Source organism: Sorghum bicolor, chromosome 1 (assembly GCF_000003195.3).
Source record: "Sorghum bicolor cultivar BTx623 chromosome 1, Sorghum_bicolor_NCBIv3, whole genome shotgun sequence".
In the NCBI taxonomy this organism is placed as follows: domain Eukaryota; kingdom Viridiplantae; phylum Streptophyta; class Magnoliopsida; order Poales; family Poaceae; genus Sorghum; species Sorghum bicolor.
In genome coordinates this window covers 6,791,672-6,803,835 of record NC_012870.2, presented here as the reverse complement: position 1 = coordinate 6,803,835, position 12,164 = coordinate 6,791,672, and the positions used below count along the sequence as shown (strand labels likewise).

The following is a 12,164-nucleotide window of genomic DNA, read 5'->3' as shown; positions in this document are numbered from 1 at the left end:
AAAAAATAAATAGAGATGTAATATTCTTGTCTTCATTTAACATTAATGTGCCCATTCGTTTGTGATCATTGCAGCTACCTCTGCAGCCAAAGCTATAACTACCACTAATAACTACAAAAATTAAATCACTGTATTGGACACTTGATGTGTGTGTGTGTATTCTGTTATGATATTAAAACGAATGTTGTATTAGCCATTGATAGTGTTCAATGAAGAAAATATATGAAATTAACAAGAATGAAAAAATAAAAGCGAGAGAAAGAAAAATAAAAAACAGAAACTTTCAAAGAAACTGAAAACGGCCCACAAGAAGCCCGTGCGTTTTTTTTCCTCCGATGCATAACCTGCTTCCCCTTCCGTCCGCGGCATCCCTCTTCCCTCCTGTCTCTCTCTCTCTCTCTCTCTCTCTCGCTAGTCGCTACCCTCTCGCTCATACGACTGTCGGGCCGCCGCCGCCCTAGGCCAGGGCCCAGGTGCTGAGGCTTTCCTTGGTCTCTTCGCCGGCGACGATCACCCACCAGGTACTCCCACCACTTCTCTTCCCTTCCCTTATGCTGTGCGAAGCTGAGCAAGGAAACCCTAACCTAAAGCTATTTAGCTATTTGACAATCCTCCTAACTTTGAAGTTTTTGCAAAAGTTACTGGGTTTATATTTGTACACCCATGGATCCGCCCCTTGTTTGGGCAGGCAGTGAGAAGCTCCATTGCAGATACCTGTTTTTGGGAGTTTTAAATAGCTGCCCACTGGAAATTTATGTGGTACCTAACTTGGTTGATTCTGGAAACTAGGGAACTTGTTTTGTATACGGCTTCTTTAGAGACCTTTAAGTCTGTAACCATGAAAGCATTGCCATTGCCGTTCCTTAAGTGATTTGAGAAAGGGTACTGTACCTAAGTTAGTTGATGTGCATTGTGTTTCTGCGCAGGAATATTGGAGATGTGCCTTCAACACTCTAGGGCTCGATTGTCTCCAGACGAGCAACTCGCTGCAGAAAGAAGTTTTGCCTTGTATTGCAAGCCAATTGAGCTGTACAATATTATCCAGAGGCGAGCCGTTAAAAATGTAAATTTCATCTCACAGTTGCAATCCTGTCGTAACATTGTTCACATATTGTTTCTTACCAGTAATTGTTTCCTGTGCATGCTATGAGATACCAATAATAATTATTCTCTATATTTGGCAGCCCCCTTTTATTCAAAGATCCCTTCTATATAAGATACAGGCAAGGAGAAAAAAGAGGTTCGGCCCTTAAATGATCTGTCAAATATTTTGAACATTTGCACCTCGCCGTGTACTGTTCCATGTTCAATTCAACAGCTTGATAAGTGAGGATCAATATGGTGCCTATGTCCCTTATGTTTAATGTCATTGCATGGGCATGTGCACAGCCAAGAGTGCTCAGCACCAGTGGTACAAATTACCAATTTAGGATTAGGATTATAGTTTCTTTGTTAGTTATTTTTTGGCTATTGCCGTTGTAAGATCATTTGAGGCTTATTGGAGTTTCTCTTCCAGTTTCCTTTACTATTCCTTAGGAACTATGTACATAGAACAAATGATATTAATTGTTGGTGTCTTCTTCTCATGATTCTGTTTTTACTTAGCTACAGTTCCAAAGATCATGTATTCTTTTGGTGCCAAATGATTGGAGTTACAGTCATTTATTTGTTTGTGTGGGACATCTGGAGTCTTTTATTGCTCTGAATGCTCAGCAGCTAAATAAGGGAATTGCTCTGAATTTAGTCACACCTTTTCATTAATATAATACCAAAACATTTCATAAATGTCAATGAGGTTTGTAGAAGAGAAGACATAACAATAACCAACAATCCACACACTGACATGCTTCTATTTTTTATACTTCCAAGTTTTCAACTTTTAGTAGGCGTCTTAACTAGATGGCTTCATATTCTTCATATGCATAGTAGATAATTACTCAGGTGTTATCTTTTTGATGAACCACCTGCACTGTTCAAACAAGAAACTTGTTTGTTGCCGTTATTGGTCCGTGTTTGACAGTTTATCTCTACCAATGCAGGATTCAAATAACTGTATCACTTTCTGCAAGTGCAAATACACAAGCACCGAATATCTTTCCCCTTCATGTACTTTTAGCTAGACCTACCAGTAATATTTCGCTTGAAGGGGTAAGTGTAACTCTCTTTAGTTTGTGAAAATGAGTAATGAATTTTTAAGTTTGCCTACTATAGGATTTTGTTTCTGATGCATGATTCATTTTTCAGCATTCTCCGATATATCGATTCAGTAGGGTTTGCTTGCTTACAAATTTTAGTGAATTTGGAAATAAAGGCAAAACTGAAGCCACATTCATCATCCCTGATGTGAAGAATTTGTCAACCTCCCGTGCTTGCAACCTTAACATTATATTAATTAGCTGTGGTAAGTTGTGCATCTTGGGCTCGTTTGGATGACGACCTGGCCTGGGGGCTCCCGCCCAGGCAAGTCGATCCAGCCCCAGGCGCTGGAAATCGACGGCCTGGGTGAGGTGCTTGGGCCAGGCAAGCATTCCAGTCTTCAAAGCAAACAGCCCCCTCATGTGGGTGTTTGTCCTTTCCACTCATTTGCTGGTCATCAAATTCTTTTCTATTTGAATAGGGCAAGTAGGACAAATTATTGGTGAAGATAGCTGCTCCGGGAATGATGTGGAAAGATCTTCCCTCCAAAGTAAGTTCTTGTTGACATTTTATGGCTGATGATCAGCATGTGCCACAATAAATTACTTTTTTTTTTTTACAAAATAGCAGAGTTGGCTAATAAAAATACTTCAAGACATAGTAATCAACAAAACACAAGTTAAATCGCAGAAAATTCTCAAGAAACCTATTAACATGTAGTTAGTGTTGACTTGAACCTCTGCCTTTGTCGCAGAGATATGACTTCCACTCTGTTTGAATTAGCCGTTTGTGCATTGCTTCTTTATATTGTAGGAGGTCTAATTGTCTTCTCAAATACCTAGCTCTTGAGAGTTAAGCCTAGTGCTGCTCTCTATGTATCTGGTTATCTATCTTAGCTATTTACTATTCACTGTAATGCTGTTTACAGCTGATGCTTTAGCATCTAGGTAGCATCTACTTTATGCACTAGAATATGCTGTAGTGGTTGAACTCTTTCTTGGAAACCAAGTATGCTTTTGCTATATAATGCAATAAGCGGCCTATGGCCAAGCTGCCCTCTGGCGGAACTAAAATTCCCCACTTGTGATTGTTACCTGGCCAACAATTGGTATCTAGAGCCTAGGTTTTGAGAGAGCTGAGCCATGTCCACCTCCAGCGACCATGCGCGCCACACAGCCACTGACGGTGCGGTGATCAACCCCGGTGCCGCAGCTGATGCTGGTGTGCTGGATCCGGATGCCGATCATGCTGCGCGTCTTGCTGTTGCGGAGACAGCAGCCACGCAGGCGATCAAGGCGGCCAGGCACGCAGCACAGCGGCTCAGGCCTAGAAGATTGCGGAGCCCTGTCCGGCGCTGCGCTCCATCACCATCGCCGGAGCGCCACCGTGGACGCGGGGGCAGTCGCATGTCTCCTGCTGTCCAGACGGTGTACAAGGACAGCGATGTGGGCGCGCCGTGGCCGATGCTCACCAAGACAAATTACGACGAGTAGGGTCTTCTCATGAAGGTATGCAGGCTCGCCAGCTCTAGTAGGCCGTCAATGGCGGCTTCGTCAAGTACCACGTCGATCGGCGGGCGCTCGAGGCTATCCTCACCGCTGTTCCTCTAGAGATGGGAGCTCCTCTCGCCGACATGGGCTCCACCAAGGAAGCGTGGGACTCCATCGCTGCAGTGCGCATCACGGCATTAGCGTCGATCGTGTTCGCTGGGCGACGTTGTAGTGGCTCTGCAGGGACTGGGAAAATGCGAAAACCTCTTCTTTCGCCCTAGTGAGCAAATTGAGGATTTTGCAATCCGTCTCTCCACTCTCAAGCAGCAGATGGCTCGCCACGATGATGAGGACCTCATGGAGGAGCGTGTGATGGCGAAACTCCTGCGTGCCATGCCGAAGAAGTACTTCTAGCTTGTGATCGCGATAGAGACACTCCTCGATTTCGAGGACCTCACAATCGAGGAGGTCATTGGGAGACTGAAGGCGGTGGACAATCGCGATGAAGGACCTCTCACCGAGTCAATCACCGTCTGTGGCAAGCTGATGTACACCGAGGAGCAGTGGCTCGCTTGGCGGAAGGAGGATGAGACGGCTCCAGCACGTTGAAGGAGCGCCGCTGGCGTCCACGCGGTGGCAAGAAAGGGAAGCCAAAGGGAGATCATGATGGCAACGGTCAAGCAGCGAAGGTTGGAGTCGCTGCCTGCGAACGCAAGGTGAACCACGATGACACCTGCCTCGATTGCAACCGCGTTGGTCACTGGGCAAAGGACTACCCCTATCCTTGACGCGAGCGTGGTGGCGCATGCACTTCATGGAAGCAGAGGAGGAGGCTGCTCTGTTCGTCGCCCACGGCTTCCTAGAGCCGGATGTAGAGGACACCAGCGGCAAGGCGCATGCTTCAAGCTTCGGCACCAAGTTTGCCACCAACCTCGACATGAAGGAGCTGCGAGCCTGTGCCTTCCTCAACACTAGCTCTGGCAAGGACAAGCTCATCGAATGGTAACTCGATAGTGCTGCCACCCACCACATGACCGGCAGTCGCGAGCTCTTCTCCGACCTCGATACCAACGTTCCTGGCTCGATGAGATTCGTGACGTGTCAAGGGTGGAGATTGAAGGCATTGGCTAGATCGTGTTCGAAGGCAAGACCGGCGAGCACTGCATACTGCACGATGTCTACCCCGGCGCTACACAACTCCATGAGCTTCGGTCAGCTTGATGAAGGTTCCGTGGTGGAGATCGACAAGGGGGTCCAAGCAATGTACCGTGCGCATGAGCAACTAGAGCTTGTTCACGGCAACCTATGTGGACTCGTGACACCAGCAGCTCTAGGCGTGTGGCGCTACTTCCTTCTACTGGTAGATGACACGTCTTGCTTCATGTGGGCCGTCCCGTTGCCACCCAAGGATGTTGCCGCAGATGCCATCTAGCAAGTACAAGCTGCGGCGAAGGAGAACGGCCACAAGCTCCGAGTGCTTTGCACCGAGAATGGCGGGGAGTTCACTGTCGCCGAGTTCGTCCATTTTACAGGATCTTTTGCTCTGTTATTTTAGAGAAAATCTTCTATGTTGCTCAGCTATACTGTAATTGAAGTGATCAGATGAGCAGAATATTCTGACATTATGTGATCACTTGTCTTGCCAGGATAGCTTGTTGATAAGTCCTTTTTTTAATTAGTAATCGGATTAACCTTTCTTCCTGTCAAGCAGATCCTCATTGTTGTTTAGCTGTTGAAAGTAAGCCAACTGTAGACGTGTATTCTTATTAAATTGACTAACAGCCATTTTTGCTATGCATTTAAACAGAGCTTGAAGGGAAATGTTCCTGGGGTAAAATACCGACTAATGTACTTGCATCCTCTTTGGAGAAATGTGTGACTTTAAGTACAGGAGATGCTGTGGATTTGGCTTCGACAGTTACAATGAGCCCAAGCTTCTTAGAGGTATGTTAAATTAAACCGTTTGTGCTTATATGAACTAACTCTTCAACTTAGCAATCCATGCGATAAATTACTTGAATTTGATGGTACAGGTTGGAATCTGCATAGCAGGAAACATTCCATTGATTCTGCTTTACTTTCCTCCTTGTTTTGTTTCTCATGTTTCAGAGACTGCTATTTTCTCTGCTTTATGTTGAAAGTTACATCGTTTTTTAATGCTGCAGCCAAAATTTCTTGAACAAGACAGTTGTTTGACATTTTGCTCTCATAAGGTTGATGCTACGGTAAGGTCCTTCCTGTTTCTTCCTTCCATGTTTAATCTATATCTTCAAATTTAGAGGAACTTGCCCTGCCCCACCAATCTTTTAGCTCAATTTAATTCTTCAAATAAAAAGAGACAATAATTTTGGAAAATTTTCAACTTTGTTCGTTTGGCTGATAAGTCATGGCAGAAAGTACTGTTGGCTGATTTGTTGTGAGAGAAAAACACTGCTAAATATTTTGCAAATCACTGTTCTGTTACACATGTAGGGAACTGAAGCCTGTTTGTCAGTTGTAATTGTAACTAATGAAATTTAGTAAACTTTGTCTGTAGGATGCGACACCTTAAGTTTTGCTGAGATTACTAAGCTATACTGTTGCAGGGTTCATACCAATTAGAAGTATGCATATCTGCAGAAGAGGCTGGTGCAAGAGAATTACTTTTGTCTCCTTATTATTGTAATTACTCATATGATAATGTCCCACCTTCGTTATTACCAGAAATCATAAGGTAACTATAATGCATGCATAGTCCCCTTTCTAGAATTTAGTAACTTCTCTGTCCTTATTCTTACTGCATCCTTCAATTTCTCTCTACATATTTTGCTTGTTCTTGTTAAAGAACATGACATGAAGCTAATAGCTTGTGCTGCATTCGATTGCCTTGACCACATAGATGATACCTTAACATCACCTAGTGTCTTAGTATTTGGTGCATCCTTTACGTCAATGCTTTATCAAGTAATTTTGTGTTGCACAGGTTGAGAGCTGGAAATGTACTTTTTAATTACAAGTACTACAATAATACAATGCAAAAGACTGAAGGTTATCTCTCCCCCTTCTCGCTCCCTCTTTCCCCCTTCCCCTCATCTGCCTCGATTGCATCCACTTTAGCTGTTGCCAGGCTGCATCATGCATTTTCTTGTTTCTAGTTCCATGTATTTGTTTCTTGTACTGCCTTATTCACTAAACCTGTGTGCTAAGAATCTCAGAGAGAAATAGCTTACTTTACTATTCATTCTACAGTCATTAGGATGCACGAACACACAGACAAAAAAATGCTTAATGCTTGGAACATCTATCGGTGGACAGGATTTCTTATTGCTTCTTCTTTGTTGCTTTTATGTTTCACTTTTTCTTATACATCCCATTGATATATTCTTACCAGTTACTGAAGATTTTTCCTGCCCATTTTGCTTGGTACCATGTGGAAGCTTCAAGGTAAAAACTAAAGCAGAGTTCTCTTTTTATTACTATATTCATGTCACTTAGTGCTGCTATATGTGGTCAATGATGTCAGATTCTCACCTGCTACACTTTATGATAATGCACATATCCTAAAGTTATTTCACACATTGCTGCTATAATTATTATTTTTTACTATATTCATATGTCACTTAGTGCTGCTATAATTGATTTGTTCTTACATTCACTCTGCCTTTCTACCAACTTGTATCTAATATCATTACTATGGTGATTCTAGGGCCTGGGATGCCACTTAAACTCATCACATGACCTGTTCCACTATGAGTTCTGGGTACATAAACTTCTGGAATACCCAATGCAAAATCTTCTTCATCTTCGTAATTTTAATGTATTTTTTTATTGTCACACAGATATCTGAAGAGTGCCAGGCTGTGAATGTTAGTCTGAAGGCTGATGCCTGGAAAACTGAGGTAAATTGGTGATATGATATAGGACTATTACAGTGACATATATTGATATACATTAGAGACATAATTGATGGACTTAATTCTACTTTGCATGTGTTCAAGATACCCCTTAGTGTTCTTCTATCCATGTGTTTACTACTGCTGTGCTGTTCTTAGCTTTGTGTTTTGTTTGTTGAGTGCAGAATCAAATGGCACATGAACAATTGATTAGTAGTTCACATTAGAAAATTAACTACATTTCCCTAAAATGTCTTCAAATAATAGACTGTATGCCGTACTGGATTTTCTGTGGGATAAGGTTCTACATGCTTGGCATTAGGATAGTCATGCATGGTGGATACTGTTTATTTCTTTAATGAGAACTTTGTATTTATTAACTAATGGGCCAGTTATATCCAGTCTGTGGCAGAGGGAGTTGATCCAAGGCATCAAACATTTTCTTACTGGTATGCTTGTTCTCCCATCCCCCCCCCCCACACCCACCCACCCACCCACCCACCCCCCCCCCCCCCCCCCCCCCCCCACACACACACACACACCCAATGGTGCTTTATATGTTTGGGTTGCCTAATCATGTTCAATCAGCTCGAGGTTTAAGAAGCGTAGAAGGTTGGAAACGACAGCTGAGAAATTCAGGCATGTTCACCCACATATTATGGAATCAGGATCACATGAAGATGCCCAGGCAGGGTCTGAAGATGACTATGCACAAAGGGAGAACGGTACATTTGCATCTTGTGCTCACTACTGCACCTTTTTAAGCTGCCGCAGAAAAGTTAGTCAAGAACAACAGCAGCAACAAAGTTTTTAAATCCCAAGTAGGGTAGTAGAGATGCAACCCAACAAGTACCACCAATAAAGATGATAAGAAAAAGCTGAGCTAGCTACTAATTTTTTGTTTTCAAATATCATGGTCAATAGTTCATTTTTCAAATCAAACTAAGTTCAAACGAATCATGCTATACAACTGCCTCTTTCTTCTCTACACTTTGTGTAATTTGAAACACAATAAATATCTCTATTTGCAACTTAGATCTAAAGATAAAGAAAAGCAGTTAGCCAATTGCTGAAATTTCTTAAAGCTATTCTGTCAAAAACAATCTTATCATCAACTACACCTCTACTTGATGTGACTTTGAAATCTGTTGTTCTCCTGTCTTATTGGTTTGGTTAAATATATGTTTGGTCTGATGGTAAATGTAAATCATGCAAATCCACTGTGTTGTCTCCTTCCTTCAATTCTGCAGTTTGCTGTTGTCACTTGTCACCCAGAGCGTTGGATAATCTCACATTGTGCATAAAACCCTTCTTGAACACTTGATGCACTGCATTATAGGAGCAGTGAAAGTCGAACCTTTTACTTTTACTAAGTGAAAAGGGCTGCTGAGCTACTGTCTTTTCAACTAGTTATTTCTAAGTTTTAATTATTATTATTACTCCGAATGCTGAGAAAAACCTGCATTGTTACTTCCTGCCTGCTCTAGCATTTTCTGCATCTGTTATGTTCCCTACTTCTCTGATGGTAAAAACTTTTCAGGGCTTTCTGTAGCACACGCTGCAGTTGACCCTAGTCAGCCTGTACATGGGAGCAATCTTTCACTACCAACAGTGCTACAGTTTGGGAAGTCGAGGAAACTATCTATTGAGCGATCTGACCCCAGAAAGTAATGTTTTTTTTGTTGTACCATTTTTTTTTCTTAATGTGCATCTATTGCAACATGCTTAACTAACTGTTTGCTTGTGTTTATATTATTTGGCAGTCGACAACTGCTGCAAAAGCGTCAGTTCTTCCATTCACACAGGGCACAGGTTAGTAAAAACCAGTCACCTCTTTCCATGTAACTTTTGTACATGTGTGCGCATATTATGGAACCTAGGCTGTATTCAATTGTTGTTATTATATTACTTTTGCGTACCTTTCTGACTGAATGCATATTTTCATGTTAGTTCTGTACTTCTGTGATAGTTCTGGTCCCTCTTTTTTGTAGATTTTTGGCTCTGCGTATTCTTGTTGTTAAAAAACTCGGTTGGTGGGAGAAAGATCGTCCCCACGGTATTTTACTTAAGCCAAGAGCTCAAATGGACCTGGGCCGAGATAGGTCACAAAGCAACCCCCCCCCCCCCCCCCTCCCCCCAACCCACCAACACCACACACACGGGGGATGCCAGGCCCTATGGTACATGCCTTAACCTGTGCTTTGAGGCCCAACCCACTACTAGTCCCTTACATGAGGACCCGTCCACCACAGTCGGTTCATCCATGCTCCCATGGGGATTCAAACTTAGGACCTGGGATGCTACTAAGGTCACTTCAACAACTAGGCTACAGGCCCCTTTGCTATCCTTGTTATTACAACTTGGACTCTTTGTTCATTAATGCCTTCATTTGAAGTCTAGTTTGATCACATTAATGCACTTTGTTGTAGCCAATGCCATTGGAACAAGTCTTCTCAGATCATGATAGTGAAGACGAGGTTGATGATGATATTGCTGACTTTGAGGATAGAAGGGTAAGATGAGATTGTGTTGTTTTTCTCTTTGGAAACATAAAATATTTGCTTTTTTAATCATTACTATTTTAACTTGGCTGAAATGCAGATGCTTGACGATTTTGTTGATGTTACAAAAGATGAGAAGCTTATTATGCATATGTGGAATTCATTTGTTCGAAAACAAAGGTCAGTCATGTGTCCCCACTATGTCCTTCGTTATTCTAACTATCACGATAGATAGGATGTTTTCGAAGACCTGCTATTTCAAAAAAACAAAAATCTATACTTCATGGTGATGTCTTTTATTGTATGGAACGACTATTGCCTTGTTTTTAGAAATGGACACGATTTGTATTTGCATAGTTATGAATACGGAGGAGGTTTGTAGTTTGTACAATCTTAAGTGAAAAACACTATTGTCAGCTACCATAAAAAAGCAAGAATTTAGTTCAAATTTTAGTCATACATACTTGATACTTACATTGATCCTAGTCCCTCTATCCAAACAGGCCTAAATTCAGGGATGGAAACTATAACGAAAATCTCGTGTACAGGGGCTTGTTTCTGTTTACGACTATAAACACTTGGATTTTCTAATTTCTTTCAGTACCATATTGTAGCCACCATTGAATAGTTAAACTTTGAAACCAGAGAAATTTCTGACCAACTGGCAATTGTTTTCATATGGATGATATCGTTCCCGACTGTTTTCATCTCTACCTAAAATTACGTTTCCTGTTTTTCTTCATCACGCCAATGCATGCGGAAACAAAGCCACAATTAACATCCTCCTCCAACTAACAATTCCACTTGATCTCCGTTATCACCTCTACCCCACTTTATCTCCATTATCACCTGCACTGGTGTAGTAGTCTTGCACCTCCATTGATCCATATACCAGCTATGGTTGCTGCCACGATTAATTTAACTTCTTCGTTGTTCTAGATTCATAGTGTTAGGTGGAGCCGTCCCAGGGGGGCACGCTGCACCGTAGCGCGTGAACAGTACCGGACCTCATTAGATTAGATTGATTTGGCTTGTTAGGAAAGGAAATAAGATAGATGGATTCAGTTAGGATATTACTTAGGGGTCAAATAAGTTGTCTGTATAACAGGGACCATCATGTAAGAGTCAAGGAAGAAGAAATCTAAGATAGTCCCGGAGGAAGGGTGTCTATCCAGGGTCTCTCTCTGCTAATCCATCTATCGGTAGCCATTCCATAACAATAGACAATATTCAATCATTGTTTTTTGTTTGTTTTATTACTTTTTAGCTACTGAAACCGAATTGCAGGGTGCTAGCTGATGGTCATATACCTTGGGCCTGCGAGGCATTCTCCAGATGCCATGGACAACAGCTTGTACAAAACCCTGCCCTGCTGTGGTGAGTGTCTGCTTTTGAAATATGAATTCAACCTATCCTCCACTATGCATGTTTACATATCTTATTGCAACTTTCTCGCTTGATGAACAGGGGCTGGCGTTTCTTCATGATTAAACTCTGGAACCACAGCCTTCTCGATGCCCGTGCCATGAATACTTGCAACACAATTCTTCAAGGCTACCAAGACGGAAGTTCGGACCCCAAGTAAATTTAATACAAAAAAAATGTTGGCCAACTTGTGTATAATGGCACTGGATGTAGATCTGCCAATTCGAGGGGTTACTTCTGAACCCGAAAACAACTATGGGAAGAATTTGAATGGACCATACCAGCATTTGTTTTAACTTTTAAGGTTTAAGGGTAGCTACCCCCCACCTGGAAAACCTGGAAAGAAACTAGGAGGGCGAAGCTGGATCCTTGGCCGAGATAATCATTGTTTCATTCATGACTCATTGTATTGATTGATCCAGTTGTTGGCAGATGGAGTTGTATGGATGATAATGATAAATGAAGTGATTCACCGCAGTCCTTAGAGCATCTCCAAGGGCTTTGCAAATAAACTTTGCATTGCCCTATTTGCAAAAAAAAAGTAGAAAATACCCCTCCAATGGTTTTGCAAATAAGGTTTGCAATTTGGTTAACTTTGCAAATAGAGGTTGAGGCTTTGCATATATGCAAACCTTCCTACCACTTTGCATCTACAATTTCGGTCTTCCACGTCGGACTCCGTCCCCCACCCTCCGTGCAATTTCTCTACGCTCGTCCGCCCTCTCCCTCTCTGCAACGCG

The 12,164-nt window shown here is 42.3% G+C and overlaps 1 protein-coding gene across 3 annotated transcripts; it reads left to right on the top strand.

The window, feature by feature from the left end:
* Positions 364-11,913, top strand: LOC8086238 (polycomb group protein EMBRYONIC FLOWER 2). Of its 3 annotated transcripts, XR_002447497.1 has the most exons (22): positions 364-521; positions 927-1,063; positions 1,185-1,240; positions 2,040-2,148; positions 2,245-2,401; positions 2,618-2,686; positions 5,434-5,570; positions 5,792-5,851; positions 6,212-6,339; positions 6,589-6,653; positions 6,997-7,049; positions 7,312-7,365; positions 7,445-7,504; positions 7,901-7,947; positions 8,087-8,223; positions 9,039-9,165; positions 9,262-9,310; positions 9,928-10,011; positions 10,100-10,179; positions 11,108-11,201; positions 11,287-11,376; positions 11,467-11,908. XR_002447497.1 is itself a non-coding variant. In XM_021447351.1 (21 exons), exons 2-21 carry the CDS (start codon positions 938-940, stop codon positions 11,582-11,584), a joined length of 1,806 nt encoding a protein of 601 aa, XP_021303026.1. In that variant the 5' UTR covers positions 365-521; positions 927-937; the 3' UTR covers positions 11,585-11,913. The 3 variants fall into 3 exon arrangements, 2 of the variants coding, with proteins under 2 accessions (XP_021303033.1, XP_021303026.1); XM_021447351.1 differs by lacking the exon at positions 11,108-11,201 and having other exon boundaries at positions 365-521; positions 11,467-11,913; XM_021447358.1 differs by lacking the exons at positions 9,928-10,011; positions 10,100-10,179; positions 11,108-11,201; positions 11,287-11,376; positions 11,467-11,908 and adding an exon at positions 9,490-9,620.